A 19,076-nucleotide genomic window follows, 5' to 3' on the forward strand; every position below is an offset into this window, starting at 1 on the left:
TTTAATGAGTAGAGAGTTCCAGTTTGAGAAGGTGAAAGTTCTAGGGATCTGTTGGGCAACAATGTGAATATACTTATCGCTCCTAAACTGTGTGCTTAAAGTTGGTGAAAATGTGTGGTATATTTAAATGTAAATATATGACAGCATGGAAAAAACCAAAACTCTGGAGACATTGAAAATCGGTTAATGGTGTTTCGTGGGGAAGGGAGGATGGATAGGTGGAGCACAGAGGATTTAAAGCAACAAAACGATTCTGTATAACTTCACAATGGTTGGTACTTGTCAGTACATATTTCTTCAAACTCATAAAATGCACAATATCAAGAAGATACCTCAAAGTACACTATGGTCTTTGCAGGACAATGAGGTGTCAATATATTTTTATTAACTGTATTAAAAGAACCACTCCACTGAGGGATACTGAAAATGAGAACGTCTACCCACTGTGGGTGTACAGACTCGAAGACAGTAGGAGAATACAAGAAATCTCTGTGCTTTGTCTCTGATTTCCTGTGAACCTAAAACTGCACTAAGAAAACAGCATATTTCTTAACATGAATAACGTGGTAAATTTTACATTATGTGGAGTTTTTTTTTTTTTGCTACAACTTAAAAAATAAAATAAAAGGCAAATATGCAAAAAGAGGTGATCTTGACAACAGGCGGAGAAAACTAATTCTTATATTTAGGAAAATAACAATATGATTAACAGATGAATTCTCACCAGTAACAACGAGGAATAAGAGACAAGGAAGGTCAAATCAAGAGCTGAAATACTGAAAAGAAGAAACAAAACAACTTCTCTCCCACACAAAACCCCCAAATAAACACACAAAAAGAAAAAGACTTTTCAGATATGTATTGTAAATTCAGCAAAACCGTCTTTCAAAAAAGAAGGTGCATAGAGGCACCTTGAGTGTGGGTCTCATGATTTTTGGCTCAAATTATGATATCAGGGTCCTGGGATTGAGTTCCATGATAAGCTTCTTGCTCAGTGGGAACTCTGCTTGAGGATCTTTCTCCCTCTCGCTCTGCCCTCCCACATTCACACTTGCTCTCTCTCCCTCTCTCTCAAATAAATAAACAAAGCTCTAAAAAGGAAAAGAGGGTGCATAAAGACCCCAGGACACAAAACTTAAGAAAATTTCTACTTAGTAGACCTGCTATCCAAAAATATTCTTCAAGTTAAATGCAAATGATGGTAGATGGTAATGCATATACATGAGAAGGAATAGATCAGCAGAAATAATATGTTGGTAAATTTTAAAATATGTTTATGTATTTCAACTCTTTTTTTAAATTTTTTATTTTTTTAATTGCCTTAAAGGATAATATTATTTAAAGCCATCATTATAACAATATATAGTTGGATGTATATCATATACCTTATTATTTTTAGCATTTGTTAATTTTTTTGTGTGTAAAGTCACCTTAAATGCTTCATTTCAAATCATTAACATGAAATCATGAACAGAGTGTAGGAAAACACATGCATGATGGGTGTTCAGAAACCAGTACTACCTGGCTTCAGTACAACATGGTTGGAAGTACATGTTTTCCAATCTTTCTGAAAGTAAAGTGTTCAATGAAACATTTCCAAATGTTGTAAATATTGTCTATGTTGAAATGGTGTAAATAGAAGAAGCAATTACCATTATTATACATGGAAAATTTGTTCAGCATTCCCTGATCCAAAAAATAACTTCTTAGGTTTTTCTTATACTTTAAGACACATTTTGCTAATGCATGCATAAAATAAATTGAGATGAAGCATAGATGCTGAAAAACACCATTCAAAGTTATGCTTGATACTGAGATGCTGAGTATCGTTTCTTAGGAAGGAACCTGATGGGGTCCCTCTCACTACTTGGGAGGTGTGCTGCCTCTGTAACAGCAAAACCAGCACCGAACACAATTTTCATTTTTTGCCTTTTTCCCTAAAAACAAAAATCCCCTTCAGATTTCTGTTGCTCGGGAAAAACTGCCACTAACATAGGTCTTTCATAAAAGCAAAGTGACATTACACAAATTTTTGATAAGTTGAGGCATACCTGTAATAATTAGGGTCAGGAAATGAGTTATGTTACTGTTCATTTAATATATTTTATCAGAATTTAGTCAGAATTCATTTGAAGTAGATGGCGACCAGTTAATAACATGTGTGTAAAGAGTCCCATCAGTAAGATGGAGAACTAGAATGTCCCAATGTTTATCTGCCTCACAACAAACGATAAGAATAATTACTAAACAGCTTCAAACTAAATACAACTCAGGAAAATCTCTAAACCAAAAACCAGCTAGAAACCTGATAGAGTTCAAAAGTCCAGGACGACGCCATAGAGAGTAAAGCAAGAATTTTGACTGTATCACCGAACCCTTTAGCTGAGAGTGATTGAGCCCTGCAGGAATCCCCTCAGAGGAAGTCACCACATGGAGAGAAAGAGAGCAGGAGACTCCAGGAAGTTTCACCTTTGGGGACGTCTGTGGCTTTTGCATCAAAAGTGCCCACCGATGCTGATCCTGATTGATGGAACACCCCAGAGGGCCGTACACTGCATCTACCCCAGAGGCTGGAGCTGTTGCTATTGTGAAACATGCCTTCAGGGACCCCAATTACTACTCTTAGGTTTGGGCAGATGCTGCTGCTGCGCTGAGTCCCACCCACTGGGTCTATGTCAAGCGTCTGGGTCTTCACTGTAAAGGTGCTCCTGCTGCTCTGAACCACACCCCTATCCCAGGCTTGGACTCTGAACTGCCATTGCTAATACCAGGTTGCTGCTACTTGGACACTTTCCTTTACCTAGTTTAAGGCAGTTTAAGTGACCCATCATTGCTAGTGGCAAGCTCCGACTGTCTTGACCCCATCTTTTAGGTGCCCATAGCAGGGCTCTGAGTCCTCATTGCTGATACCATACTGCTGCATCCCAAGACACTCAGTTCTCATTTCACAACCTAAACTACCATTGCAAGAGCTCCATCCCAGCTCCCTCGGTCCTGACACATGGCTATGACCGGCCAGCACTCGGTCAAGGTGTAATCTAACATAATCATTGTGATCATACTGCAATACACAGTATATCAAATGAACACAATGTATGTCTAAAATACATAGAATGCATTATGTCAACTATATCTCAATAAAACCAGACATAAGCTATATTTGTGATACCTACACCAACTACCAAGGAAATAGCTTAAGAATATAGCTAAGACATTAATAGAAGAATTAAAATGGAACACTAAAATAATATATATTTAATTCGAAAGATATCACATAATGTGGAAGAAACCAAGAGATTAATACATAATAAATAACAAATGTCAGACTTAAATCCAACTAACCCAATATTCACATTAATGTAAATTAAATAAATATTCTAATAAAAATATAGAAGTTGTCATCCCAAACAAAAAAGTAAGATCCATCTATATGCTTTCTGTAACAGACACACTTTAGAATCAAAGGCACAAACAGGTGTAAGAAAAGATTAGAAAAATATACCCCTGACAAACAGTAACTGTGTATGTGAGCAAAAAGGGCTATCTTAATACCTAAGTAGCTATTAAAATAAGAAATATTATTAGAAATTAAAAGAAACATTTCAGCATGTTAAAGCTCTCAATATAAGAGGAAGATAAAGCAATGATAAACATAGATTATTCACCTGACAACAGAATCCAGGCCTCAAACACATGAAATAGAAAGTGACAGATTTGGAAGGATAAATAATTCAATGAGCATAGTTGAAGATTTAAAAGCTCTTCTGTCAGTAGTGAGAGAACAGCTAGTCAGAAAATCAGGAACCCTATGGAAGTCTGTTCTGTAAGAACCAGTTTTACATAACTGACATGTATAGAAAGGGGTCTAGGTCATAAACAGGGATGGAAATTTTCAAAGTATAGTGTCTGAAGACAAAGGAACATTAGAAGAAACAACAGAAGGAAATATGGACTATTTTCAAATGTGGAAAAAGATACATTTCTGAAAAATTTCCAGTTCAAGGGTGAAATCTTTGAAAATACCCTTTACTGGATGATACTAACCTAAGAATACATCAAAACCTTATGTAGGATTGAATGTAGTGTTTAGAGACAATTTGTAGCTTTGTCATTTACACTCAAAAGGAAAAAAGTTATAAAATGCCTGGTCTGAAGAGTTCCCTTTCAAGAAAATATAAAGAAAAGAACCAATTAGAACTACAGAGGAAGAAATAATAACATACATTTAGCTGAAAGATGATTGTGAGGTATGTATAGTAGAATAACTCAGGGAAGCCTCGAATGGATCAATACCCAAATATCCAAGGGCATCAGCAATAGGATGGATGAATACATTGTAGTAGAATCAGGCAATAGATCAGAAATGAGTTTGGACAATTTGGAATCTTCATGCAACTCTATGGATGAATTGCACAAGTTTAGCTTCTCCTGAAAATACCAAAAATAAAGTCTGCATACTATATGTTTCCATTTATATAAATGTCTTTTTTTAAATACAGGTAAGAACTTGAAAGGGACATTTTGCAGTGCTGCTAAAATTAATTTACAAATTGCAGGTGATGGTGACACTTGAAAATGCAGCCATCAGGTGGCAAGTATCCCATGGGCATCCATCTGTAAGTACATTATATCACAATAAAATTACCACAGGAGAATATTATGATAATGTGCACAACTATTTAAAACGGGATTTTCATAAAATTGAAAAAATCCTAGAAATACAACTTGTGAAGACTGAAACAAAACGAAATAAAAATATCAAGTGTCTTATAACTTCTAATACATTTTTATCTGTCATTCTGAAAGCTTTCCACACTCAGTGACAGAATATTGAGATGTTTATGAATGAAGAAAATGTAAGGCAATTAAAAACCAAAGACCCCTTGTAGGGTAGAAAAAGAAGCTAATAGAATATGTGATATGTGCATTTTTTTTGCACTCTTATGGTTTTTTTAAATTTATTTTTTATTTTCAGCATAACAGTATTCATTATTTTTCATGGGAATATTTTAAAAATGAAATTATCTGTCAGTGGCAATAATAAATATATTCAGACAATATATAAAAATAATGGATTATGACATAAGTAGATTTATTAAAGCAATACCATCATGGATTTACATTTACAATTCCGTCAGCTTAGTCTGTCATATTAGCAGAGTAAACAAGGTCAAATAATGTGACAACTGTGGTGCAGAAGGCTACAGATAAAACTAATGTTCATTCTTTTTTTTTTTTTTAAAGATTTTATTTATTTATTTGACAGAGAGAAATCACAAGTAGATGGAGAGGCAGGCAGAGAGAGAGAGAGGGAAGCAGGCTCCCTGCTGAGCAGAGAGCCCGATGCGGGACTCGATCCCAGGACCCTGAGATCATGACCTGAGCCGAAGGCAGCGGCTTAACCCACTGAGCCACCCAGGCACCCCTAATGTTCATTCTTAATTTTAAAATATCTTTACAAAGATAGAAATAAATATGAAATGATGCAATGATCCAGAATATATATAACTCTGAAAAAGAACTATTATAAACCCACTGTTTAAAAAAGAGGTTGTTTTTAAAGTGTGATATTGACATAAAAATACATAATATATTAATAAAATAGATTATAAAGTGCAAAACTATACCCACATACAAATGGAATGCAGGTTTCAACAACATTGCAGTCATTCAGTGGAGAAAGTAAGTTTTTTCAGCATATGTTGTGAAAACAATGGAGTTATCAATATTACTAATAAATATATACTTTATACTATGTACAAAAATATTAAAAATTGATCATCCTTAAGTGTAAATGATAAAATTTCAAGAAAACGGATGAGAAAAAAATGCCTGACCTAAAACTGGGCAGACATTTCTTAGAACACCAAAAACATGATCCATGAAAGAATAAATTGATGAAGCGTGGCTCATCAGGATAATTTCTACTTTTTGAAGAGAAAAGAAAGACAAGCCATAGATGTGGAGGAAATATTTGTAAATCATACATCTAGTAAAAAGCCTTGCTGTCAAGATATAAAAAGAATTCTCAAAATACAGTAACAGAAACTAAAAATATAATAAGCAAAATATTTCAAGAAATGACTTCATCAAAAAATGTGTATGGGTGGCAAATGAGTACAGTGAAAGAAGTCCAACAATATTAGTCTTAGGAAAATTCATATTAAAACATCTGTAGATCAGACGTCCTCTTCCTTCTACTGAATATTGCTAAAACCCCTGGACTTTACATACAGGACAACATACGAAGATTCAGAAAGATGATGAGAAAGCAGACAGACCTGCACACTTCAGACCCAAGGAATGACATGGCAATGAGCTCCCTAGAATTTCTCTTTCTTTTAGATGTCCCAGTCTGGTGCCAGAGAGGCTGACAACTCACAGACCCAAGGGGTACAGGCAACAGCCCTCAAAATGTTTTTTTCTCCCTAGCAAAATAATGGAAGAAATGCATGCTAGAAAGACAGAAAAGTTTTAGACTAGTGCATTATCTCAATCAAATGCTTCAACTGTCCAGGAGAAATACTGCTCAGGAATGCAGGTGAATTATAGCATTCTCTGAAAAAGGAAAACTAAGAAAATGTGTCACCACCAGACTCACTCTGAATGAATTGCTAAAGGGAAATATCTAAACAGAAATTAAACAATGAAAGAAGAAATCTTGGATCATCAGGAAGAAAGGGACAATAAATGAAAGAATAGAACTACCATTAGGGCTAATGGACTTTCCTTCACCTCCTGTGATGTCTAAATTGTTTGATATTTCAAGCAAAATCATCGGTTGAAGCAAAATTATAACATCCATGATTCTCAGCATAAGTAGAGAAATATTTAAGACAATTATAGTATAAATGGGACACAGTAAAGTACATAACAGAAAGTAAGGCTTTACATTTTACTGAGAGTGTTGTGGGTTGTGTAGACTGTGTAGACTGATATATGTGTATACAATTACCCATATAAACATATCTAATACCTATACTACTTATATAAAGTATATTAGAGCATATATGGATGTATATTTATAACTTTGTATGGATGTATAATTAAAACTTTTATAAATTTAAATTTTTAAGTTTTAAGTTTTAAAGATTTTTAAGTTTTAAGATAAAGTTTTAAAGTTTTTATCCACTTGGATCTTCTTAATTAGGTCATGACATAGAAAAGTATAACCTTTACTTTTATCTCATAGCATCGTAAATACATCACTAAAAATAAATTCCAATTGGATCATAAACCTTAACTACAGTTTAAAAAATAAAGAAATAAAGAAAAAGGTAAATCCAGGAAAGTCATGTAGGAAATTATATTCACGAACTTTGACTAACTTCTGAAATCAGTCCAAAGTATTCACTAACACCCAAATGATAAATTGGGTGATGGTAACATTAATTTTTTTAAATTTAAATTTAATTGGCCAAGGTATAGTACATCATTAGTTTTTTTATTAAAATTCTGATCATAAATAACTTCAGTAAGAGTAAAAATGCAAGTCACAGTTATTTTCATCTCATAAACTCAAACAAGTGCTCATATCTAAAAGCATGATGAAAACTCTAAAAAATGAAACAAGATGGGATTGGGAGGGAGACTAACCATAAGTGACTCTTAATCTCACAAAACAAACTGAGGGTTGCTGGGGGGAGGGGGTTTGGGAGAAGGGGGTGGGATTATGGACATTGGGGAGGGTATGTGCTTTGGTGAGTGCTGTGAAGTGTGTAAACCTGGTGATTCACAGACCTGTACCCCTGGGGATAAAAATATATGTTTATAAAAAATAAAAAATTAATTAAAAAAAAAAAAAACTCTAATAAGGGAAAAGAAACACCATTTGGGAGAAATGGGCAAGGAATACACACAGGGATATAATCCTGTATTTCTACATTATTATTTTATTATGACAAAACATTTCTATTCCCTAATTATATTATATACTAAGTCATTATGTATAATAAATTATAAATATAATATATGGAAAAAATAGAAAAGGCTTTTCATAAAATAATTATTCATAGTGCTCTCATACTAAAGAGGAACTAAAATTCTGGGACTAGCTTTTAGAAGGTCCTATTCATATTAGACAGCAGTGAGCATTCATAAACTCTAGACAAATGCAATGGTATAGATGGATTACAATATCATGTGAGAGTGAAAGGAGACACCCATAAAAATGCATACTCCATTATCCCATTGATGTAAGTCTGAAAATAAACAAAGTTATTTCACATTATTAAAATGAGGAGGGCTGAGGCACCTGGGTGGCTCAGTGGGTTAAGCCTTTGCCCTCGGCTCAGGTCATGATCTCAGGGTCCTGGAATCGAGCCCGGCATCGGGAATCTCTGCTCAGCAGGAAGCCTGCTTCTCTCTCTCTCTCTCTGCCTGCCTCTCTGTCTACTTGTGATCTCTCTGTTTGTCAAATAAATAAATAAAAATCTTTTTTAAAATGGGTAGGGCTGATAGAGGCTCTAAACTTCTATTTCATGCTCTGATTTATAATTGCATGGTTCTAACTACTTTGTGAACAAGTTGCACAATCATATGTTTAATTTCCTTGACATGTGATAAAATTAAACAATAAAATTATTTCAGGCAAAAGAGAATTTATAGAAGCAGGGTTTTCTATGAAAAGCAAGAACTGGTAATTGTCAAGTGTACAATAAAGATTTAAAAATATAAATAAAATATCACAGAGTTAAACTATGGAATAGTAACAGACTTTAAATAAGCTAGAAATACATACATGAAGATGGATAAACTCTAAAATATAATATTAATTGATAAGCTTTTAATAAAATTTGGAAACATCTGAAATCTTACCAATTCTTCTTCATCCTCTATGGAGAACAGGGTAGAGTTCTCCAAAGCGCAGGCCGACAAACTCTCACTCCATGATTTTTTTTCGGTGCTAATGTAATAGCAATTGTTGGAATATGTCATCCACTCTTTTGGACAATGACCACAGTAATATGCTGGACAAAAATTATAAGATATTCTCCAAAAAGGTTCAAATATTAAAAAATGCAAATTGACAACTGACATATGTATACACATGTGTATATAACATATCCATGATCCCTCACAAGCTGGCAAAAATAAAACAAAATACACACGTGATACACTCAGAAGACTGAGGCTTTTGCCCTAATATATGTGCTCATATAGAGCAAATACACACACACGCGCACACACACACACACACACACACAAAATCTCTAAATGTCTTTTGAGTACTGAATAAAACAACTGTTTTGGAATTGTAGAATGGTTTATCTTTTATCATGCTATAGCAGGAGGAAATTTAAGATAATCAATGACTATGGGTATGATGATTTTGTAATTTTTTAAAGGTTTTATTTATTTATTTTATATATTTTAGTTTTTAAAAGATTTTATTTATTTGTCAGAGAGAGAGCAAACAGAAGCGGAGCAGTGGCATGAGGAGGAAGAGGCAGGTTCCCCATGAAGCAGGAAGCCTGATGCTGAACTGGATCCCAGGACCCTGAGATATGACCTGAGCAGCAGGGTGATACTTAACCAACTGAGCCACCCAGGCATTCCATGGGTATGGTGATTTTAAATAGTATTTCATCATACTGTTTCATAAGTAATAGAAGTAATAATAATAAGTAATAATAAGTAACAATAAGTAATGCTTTCCTATAATTATTATTTCTGAGAGTTTACTACATGATTTTCTAATTTGTTTTCCTCAAAAGAATCAATTATCAGGGGTGCCTGGGTGGCTCCGTGGGTTAAGCTCTGTCTTTGGCTCAGGTCATGATATCAGGGTCCTGGGATTAAGCCCACATCAGGCTCTTTGCTCAGCAGGGAGCCTGCCTCCCCCTCTCTGCCTGCCTCTCTGCCTACTTGTGATCTCTGTCTGTCAAATAAATAAATAAAATCTTTAAAAAAAAAGAATCAATTACCATCTTTTCCTAACCTAAGATAGAGATAAAATAGAAATTATACTAATAACAGAATTTTGAAAATTTTGTACCTTTCTGGATCCTAGTTTCCAGGGATGTTTTGTTCTGTTTCGGTCCTTCAGTAACTAGAAAAATTAAAGCAATACTCATACAAACTTAATATTAAACTAAATAAAACATAATGATTTGAGTTTCTTGGTTTGAAAGTTGGTATATTGTTTAGAATTAGAAAATTCTATAATAAAATTGATTTTACCAGTAAGTGGTTAATGAAGTAATGAACATGTTGGGGGAAAAAACTCAAAAGCTTAAAGAACAAAAGCTCACCACTTTGTACAGCATTTTGTTCAAACAATCTCAAGAAGTAATTTGTATGTCTCTATAAGTTGCCTCCTATAACTTGCTTTTGAGGTATGAAGTCTGAATATATGTATAATACTCCCTACAATTATTCTATTATTTCTACGTTTGGCAAATTCAGAGTAACCATTCCACACTGAAAGCACACATGCATTAAAATGAGATAAGACAATACCATAGTACTGTGCAATATTTCGAGGTACTGATGATCATTAAAGTGAAAAATTCTCTTTTAGACATTCAAACACTTACTTACCGGGAGTAACCGCTATTGTGACCATAGTGGACATTAAGATAAGGCAAATGATCCCCAGGACCCCAGCAATGAGCTTCCCTGGACATAAAGGTAAACAGTTGGAAGAGAAATGAAAATAATGAGAAAGGATGGGCAGAAATAATCTTTTAGGAACTGTACATACAAGAGAACCAACAAGATGCGCAGAGAATCATATAAAAACTTTCACTCCAAACCCAGAGCTACCATTATAATCTTCTCAGAATGTAACATTTCAGTGGCAGTAAATTTATTACCCCAGGAGATGTTGGTAAAGATTACAAATTACAACAAAACTGGAACAAAGTTAGTCTTCAGATATCAATTACAACACTATATTGCAACGTCAAGCTCTGATCTTCAGAAATGAAAAATAGGTGTCATTCCCCACTCATTCTCTGCACTTCTACTGCCCAACTGCACATCATAGTACATATACTACAGTTATACTGTGTGTGTATTACATGTTTTACCTTTGCAATGGGAGTTCTCACTGTTCCTTTGAGGATTCTGAGAAGCATTTTGAAGATTTGAAGCATCTTGAAGAGTTAATTCTGCATATGTTATTTCCTGCTCAGTTTCTGAAATAGGACTTTTAGTGCCCTTAGCTTTCACTTGCTGTCTTTTTGAACCCTTAACCTGATTGAGTTCTGCATAGGTAACTCCTTGGTTATTCATCTCTGCAGCTGCATGGTGTCAGGCACAGGGCTGAATGGGACTATACTGAAGGACTTGATGAACAGTGTATGTGATGACAAGATTGCTGAGATAGTCACAGTGGGTGGAGTGTGTGGTGAGTGGCAGTACTCATTTGCTGTTGAACAATGTAAAATCTGGTACTAATTTCCTTAGAGCATTTCATGATATAATAAGTTATTTTTACAATAATATTCTATGCTTGACACAATAGTATTAGTTGGAAAAGTGTAAAGCAATAAATTAGTGAAGAGGAAAAGAATTTAGGAATAATATTGTCCTTATTAGTTTAAGGTCAGAATCCCCTAAAACATTTCAAAATTATTAGAATAACTGGTTTAAAATTAAAATGCCAAATTAGAAAAAAAAAGTGCTGCATCAATTTTGGGGGGCAATTTTTATATCAGGTGTTGGTTAAAAATTGGTGTTCTGAGATTGGGAATACAAGTTTAGTACATATAGGAATTTCCTGGAGTAAATTACTTTTATTTCAACAATTACATTTCTTTACCTAAAAGGTAATGCAGCCCCATCAAGTGAACTCTTATTTTGAATATTTATGGAGTTCTGAGAAATCATTAAATTTTAAAAGAAAGATTTTATATGTCACATGACACATTAAACTTTTCCAAAACCTGAACCATACTGAAAACAAAACAAAACAAAACCCATATACATATTTAAAGATTATATTTATTTACTTGAGAGATAGAGAGTGTTTGTGTGAACATAGAAGAGAGGGAGAAGCAGACTCCTTGCAGAGCAGAGAGCCTGACACTGTAGTCATTCCCAGGACCCTGAGATTATGACCTGAGCCAAAGGCAGATGGTTAATCAGTTGACTGAGTCACACAGGTGCCCCCAAACCCGTATTTTTAAAAAGCACTTATTAACCCAGAAGTTGACAATTGATTTAATAGCAAAGAGTGAAAGCTTAGAATGATAAATAAGAGTGTAGATTGTGGGGCACTTGGGTGGCTCAGTGGGTTAAGTCTCTGCCTTTGGCTCAAGTCATGATCTCAGGGTCCTGGGATCAAGCCCCACATGGGGGGGGGGTGTGTCTCTGCTCAGCAGGGAGCCTTCTTCCCTCTTCTTTCTCTGCCTGCCTCTCTGCCTACCTGTGACCTCTGTCAAATAAGTAAATAAACAAACAAACAAATAAATAAACAATAAATCCTTTAAAAATTTAGTTCTTTAAAGAAGAACACTGGTGGCACAAACTTCTAGAAATGTCTACGAATGTCAAAGGCAGTGAGGGTAGCTTTAGTTGTATAACTGATTCCACTATTTGAAATCAATGTAATTTCATAATTCAGTAATTTCAATGTAATTTCATAATTTCAATGTAATTTCATAATTCAGTCAATGAGATCTGCAGTTAGTAAAAGCTGGAATTACTCCTGGCTCTCAATCTTACAAAGTATGAGTTTTAAGAAGTTATTTCCTATCTAGTTATTTAGTTTTTACTAATCTAAAATGGTAATTAAAATATGTAAAACATAGTGCAGATAAAACACTTAATATTTCATCTGGCTTCTTTTCTAAGCTCTCAAAAAATATATCAGTTATTTTAATTGTTTTTAACACAATGGCCACTTTATCATTACTGACTCATATCCTTTAGAGCATGTAACATTAGACAGGAGTGTCTTTCAATATCAAATAACTTTTTTTGCCAAGCTTTGACTTGCACATTTGTACCTAAGCTTAAATTAGCATTTTTACAGAAGGTTCCTCATCTTCCTTTTTATGAAAAACCAAACTGTCTTAATTTATCAAAGCAAATATATGACCATTTGACCATTATGATTTGATTGATTCATTTTAAGAATTTATTTTTAATGCCCAAGGTAAATATCAAATAATATAGAAACTATACCTATAATTGATCACAAATCCAGACTGTTCCTTCTCATGATGCCTATAGGATTTCACTTAAAATTATATTGATTTACAAACACAATTTATGCCTGTGGATATATACTTAATTACTTCTCTACAGGCAAGAATTTGGATATTTTAAGAAGTTCTCCAGTATATTTCAAATTAATTTTTGTTTGTCACCCCGAATGTTGGAATAAAGGTACCAATGTTCTCTGTGATTTGATTGTGTATTAGTTGTGCCTCAGGTGCCTCCCATCCAGCATTTGTATCTCCCACTAAGTGAGGGGGGTAGGAGAGAGACAGCAGAGGATTGACACATACCTTCTGCTGGCCAGAAAGTCAGGCATCTTCCAGTGGGAGACCAGGTTACTCTTGTAAACAGACAGAATCTGTGGTCTTCACAGACTGCCGGCCCTGTGAGAGAGCTCAGAGTGAGGCAATAATGGAAAAAGGTAGATTTCTCATCAATGTGTCACTTAAAATTTGAACAGGAAATCCTTACACTTGGGCTATTTTGAAGACACTTTATCTCATCACACACCTCCAGAATGTCTGAGACTTTCAGCTTGTAGTGTGTCATTTAGTCTGTCCCTTGGCAAGTGCCTCTGAGAAATGCTTATGTTCACAAGATATTGGGGTCAGAGACTTGACCATTAGGCTGTTAACTTCCTTCCATCTCAATCACAAATACTTGAGAACTTGGGCTTGTGAAAAATGTTTTAGATGTTTAAATTTTACTGTTAGGGTTTCTACATCTTTTTTTTTTTTTTTTAAAGATTTTATTTATTTATTTGACAGACAGAGATCACAAGTAGGAAGAGAGGCAGGCAGAGAGAGAGAGGAAGGGAAGCAGGCTCCCCGCTGAGCAGGGAGCCTGATGTGGGGCTCGATCCCAGGACCCTGAGATCATGACCTGAGCCGAAGGCAGAGGCTTAACCCACTGAGCCACGCAGGCACCCCAGCATGACATCATGCTTGTCTTTCTTGCACCTTTGCTATGTCGTATCTATTACACTGAAAATATTTTATTTTATTTTTATTTATTTTTTTTTAAAGATTTCATTTATTTATTTGACAGAGAGAGATCACGAGTAGGCAGAGAGGCAGGCAGAGAAAGAGAGAGGAGGAAGCAGGCTCCTGCTGAGCAGAGAGCCCGATGCGGGACTCAATTCCAGGACCCCGAGATCATGACCTGAGCTGAAGGCAGCAGCTTAACCCACTGAGCCACCCAAGCGCCCATACACTGAAAATATTTTAAAATAATCATCCCTTTAATACGTATTTAATGCTTTTGACACTAATTCTTAAGACTCACTACATTTTCATCCTTATTGTAACTGCCACAAGGACATAACTTCCAAACTTACCTTCTCAATTTTTCTACTTTCATTTTTAACATTCCTGAATTTTTATTTTTATTATTTTTAAATAAGTTATTTAGGTTTCTCCTGAAACAATTATGCTTGTGGAAGATAAAACATTAAAATTTAAAAAAAAAAGCATCCCAGAGATTTGAATATTAAATAATTATTCATATTATTCATTGATTCATCCCCCAATGATAACTATTTTAATGAGAATAGTTGTATTTTGATAAGAATAATGATTGTAAATGAAAAAACTATAGGTCTTACTATATAGCGGGAAAATGAAAGCAATACTTAAAAATTTCACTTAATTCAAAAAATTATGATGGACAGAGAAGGTACTTTTAAAACACAATTAAACATCATGTGCACATCACATAATTTTTTTGGACATTTTTTTAAATTTCCTTTCAGCATAACAGAATTCATTGTTTTTGCACCACACCCAGTGCTCCATGCAATATGTGCCCTCCTTAATACCCACCACTGGGCTCCCCCAAACATCACATAATTTTTAAAGATATTTGCAAATATGTTTCTATTGCTCTGTAGTTCTGTTGTTTTGGTTTAGTTTTGCAAAGTAGTTGAGAATATTTTTTACTTTTTTTAAATTTTTTTTTATTTAAAGATTTTATTTATTTATTTGACAGACAGAGATCACAATTAGGCAGAGAGGCAGGCAGAGAGAGAGAGGAAGGGAAACAGGCTCCCTGCTGAGCAGAGAGCCCGCCGCGGGGCTTGATCCCAGGACCTTGAGATCATGACCTGAGCTGAAGGCAGAGGCTTAACCCACTGAGCCACCCAGGTGCCCCTATTTTTTACTTTTTTAATTTATTTCTAATAATGTGTAGTTGACATACAATATCATATTAACTCCAGGTGTAGATACAGTGATTCAATGTTTATATACTTTTATGATCATTATAAAACTCATTACCATCTATCACCATATAAAATTAATACAGTGTTATTGACTGTGGTCCTTGTGCTGTAATTTGTAGCCCTGTGACTTCTTTTGTAACTGAAATTTTGTATTTCTTACTTCCTTTTACCTATTTAAGCCATCCCTCCATGCACCTGCCCTATGGCAATCACAATTTTGCAATCTCTTTATATGATATGACAATCTCTTTATATGATTGTTTCACTTTTTTTGTTTGTTTTAGATTGTATATTGTTAGTCAAAACATATGGTATTAACTTCCTTTATCTGACTAACTTCATTTGGCATAAAATCCTCTAGTTCTACCAGTTTTGTAAAAAATGACACACATTTGTTTTTATTGCTGAGTAATATTCCATTGAGTATATGTATTGTTTCTATTTACTCATTCGCCCATAGACGGATACCTGGGTTGCTTCCATATCCTGGCTATTATAAGTAATGCTGAAGTAAACATAGGGGGCACCCATCTCCTCAAGTTAATGTTTTCATTGTCTTTAGATCCCCTGAAATGGATATTCTGGATCTATGGTATTTCTATTTTTAATTTTCTGAGGCATCTCTATACTGTTATTCATCATGATGGTACCAATTAAAAGTCCCACCAGAAGTATACAAGGTTCTCTTTTCTGCACATCCTCACCAGTATTTGTTATTGCTTATATTTTTAACTCTGAGAGCATTTTGCCACTCACTGTGGTTTTGATTTTCTTTTTCCTGGCAAGTATAATGTTGAACATCTTTTCAGGTGTTGGTTGGTCTGTATATTTTCTTTCAAAGAAATCTGTTTAGGTCCTCAGCCCATTTTTTAATGTTTGCATTTGTTTTGAGATGTAGGAATTCCTTATATATTTGGATATTTAAGCTCTTGTCAGATATATCATTTGCAAATACCATCTCCCATTATTTACTGCCTTTTTGTTTTGTTGATGGTTTCCTTGGCTGAGCAAAAGCCTTGTAGTTTTTTTTTTTTTTTTTTTTAAAGCCGTGTAGTTTGATGTACTTTTTATTTCTCATTTTGTTGCCCTTCCCTATGGAATCAGACTCAAAAGAATAAAGTTAAGGCCTATCTCCAGAGTTTATTGCCTGTGCTTTTCTTAGGAGTTTTGTGGCTTCTGGTTTTACACCTACATCTTTAATTCATTTTAGGTTTATTTTTGCTTATGGTGTAAAAAGGAAGTCCAGTTTTATTCTTTAGCACATAGTTTTCCAGTTTTTTAAACACCATTTACTGAAGACTCTTTGTTCCCCATTCTCTATTCGTGCCTTCTTTGTCATATATAGTTGATCATATAAACAGGTTTATTTCTGGGCTTTGTATTTCCTTCCTTTGATCTCTGTTTCTATTGTTGTGCCATACTGCTTTGATTGCTAAAGCTTTGTAGTATAGTTTGAAGTGCATGTGCATGTTACTTCCAGTTCCACACAAACTGTTAAGATAATTTATTCTTGTTCTGTGAAAAATGCTATTGGGTTTTCATAGGGATTACATTGAATCTTTCTGTTTTTTTGCAAAATATGGATATTTTCACAATATTAATTCTTCTACTACGTAAGCAAAGTATATCTTCCCATCTATTTATTTGTGTCATATTCAAATTTCTTTATCAATGAATTTTAATTTTCAGACTATAGGACATTTACCTCCTTGGTTAAATTTATTCTTATGGAGTTTATTCTTATAAATAGAATTATAAAGGGGATTGTTTTCTTAAGTTCTATTTCTCCCAGCTTTTTACTAGTGTATAGAAATGCAATATATTACTGAATATTAATTTTATCCTGCCTTTTAACTAATTTCAGTATCAGTTGTAATAGTTTTCTGGTGGAGTCTTTAGGTTAATGATCTAGAGAATCATGTCATATGAAAATAGTGACAATTTCACAATTTCCTTATCAATTTAGATGTATTTAATTTCTTCTTTTTTGCAGATTACGGTCTTTTCAGGACCTCCACTACTTTTTAAATAAAAGTGGTACAAGTGATCTTAAAAGAAAACCCTTTGTCTTTTCACATTGAGAATGATGTTAGTTTTGGACTTGTAATATATGACCTTTATTATATGGAGGTATGTTCCCTCTCTATACACTTTTGGGAGTTTTTATCATAAATGGTTGTTGAATTTTGTCAGTCTTTTTCTGCATCTATTGAGATTGCCATATGATTTTGATCTTTCAGTTAGCTAATGTGGTGTGTCAAGTTGCTTGATTTGCAGATATTGAACCATCCTTTCATACATGGAATAAATCCCTCTTGAACATGGTGTATGATCCTTTCATTGTGTTGTGGACTTCAGTTTGCTAAAACTTTAGTGAAGATTTTTGCATGTTCATCAGGAATTTTCGCTTATAATTGTGTGTGTGTGTGTGTGTGTGTGTGTGTGTGTGTGTGTGTGTGTTGCATGCTTGTTTTGTTTTGATATCATGGTGATACTGTCCACACAGAATGAAGTTGGAAGCTTTCCTTTGTCTTCATTTTGGGACAAATCTGAGAAGAAGAGGTATTATCTCTTATTTAAAAGTTTGTTAGAAGGGCTCCTGGGTGGCTCTGTGGGTTAAATCCCCTGCCTTCAACTCAGGTCGTGATCCCAGGGTCTTGGGATAGAGCCCCGCATCAGGCTCTCTGCTCAGCAGGGAACCTGCTTCCTCCTCTCTCTCTGCCTGCCTGTCTGCTTACTTGTAATCTCTGTCTGTCAAATAAATAAATAAAATCTTCAATAAAAAAAATTAAAGTTTGTTAGATTCATTCTTTGTGTAACACCCAGTGCTCCATGGAATCCATGTATTAAGTCCTCCTTAATACCCATCACCAGGCTCACCCATATGAAAAACTAAGGATGTACTATATGGTGACTAATGTAACACAATAAAAAAATGATGAAAAAATAAAATATGATAATAGTTTGTTAGAATTCATCTGTGAAGCCAACTGGTCTGTTTGTGTTTGTTGAGAGTGTTTTGACTATTGATTCAATTCCTTTACTATTAGTCTGTTTAGATTGTCTGTTTAGGCCTGATTTAATCTTGAAAATTTGTAGATTTGTAAGAATTGGTCCATTTCTTCTAGATTTCAGTTTGTTGGCATATGATTGGTCAGAGTAAGTCTATTACGCTTTTCTGTATTTTTGAGGTGTTTGTTGTAACTTCTCTTAATTTCTGAATGTATTTTTTGGGTTGCCACTCTTTTTCCTGATAATTCTGCTTAAAGTCTTACATTTTTTTTTAATTTAAAGATTTTATTTATTTATTTATTTGACAGACAGAGATCACAAGTAGGCACAGAGGCAGGCAAGAGAGGAGGGAGCAGGCTTCCTGCTAAGAAGAGAGCCCAACACAGGGCTAGATCCCAGCATCCTGAGATCCCGACCTGAGCTGAAGGCAGAGGCTTTAACCCACTGAGCCACCCAGGTCCCCCAAGTCTTACCAATTTTATATATTTTTTCAAGGAAACCATTCTTCATTTCATTGATTTTTTTTTCTATTTTTTTTACTCTCAATTTCATTTATTTCCACTCACATAGATTTTGAAGCATTGTGATTTTCATTTTTCTCCAGGGAGTTTTGATTATCTTCTTTTTTTATTTTAAATATAATTACCAACATATACTGTATCATTATTTTCAGATA

At 34.4% G+C, this 19,076-nt stretch overlaps 1 protein-coding gene across 2 annotated transcripts in view; it reads right to left on the bottom strand.

The window, feature by feature from the left end:
* LOC116593263 (NKG2-A/NKG2-B type II integral membrane protein-like) overlaps window positions 1-11,868 on the bottom strand; it is a 43,474-nt gene extending 31,606 nt beyond the window's left edge. Inside the window, exons 1-4 of one of the 2 annotated variants that reach the window (XM_032347276.1) lie at window positions 11,034-11,868; window positions 10,543-10,620; window positions 9,998-10,051; window positions 8,818-8,969 (exon numbers count right to left, since the gene is read on the bottom strand). In XM_032347276.1, coding sequence (XP_032203167.1) covers window positions 8,818-8,969; window positions 9,998-10,051; window positions 10,543-10,620; window positions 11,034-11,238 — 489 coding nt within the window. In that variant the 5' untranslated portion in view covers window positions 11,239-11,868. The remainder of the gene's footprint in view (window positions 1-8,817; window positions 8,970-9,997; window positions 10,052-10,542; window positions 10,621-11,033) is intronic. The other variant, XM_032347277.1, reaches the window with a different exon arrangement.
* Between the last annotated feature and the right edge of the window lie 7,208 nt (window positions 11,869-19,076).

This window comes from Mustela erminea, chromosome 6, assembly GCF_009829155.1.
Source record: "Mustela erminea isolate mMusErm1 chromosome 6, mMusErm1.Pri, whole genome shotgun sequence".
Lineage (NCBI taxonomy): Eukaryota > Metazoa > Chordata > Mammalia > Carnivora > Mustelidae > Mustela > Mustela erminea.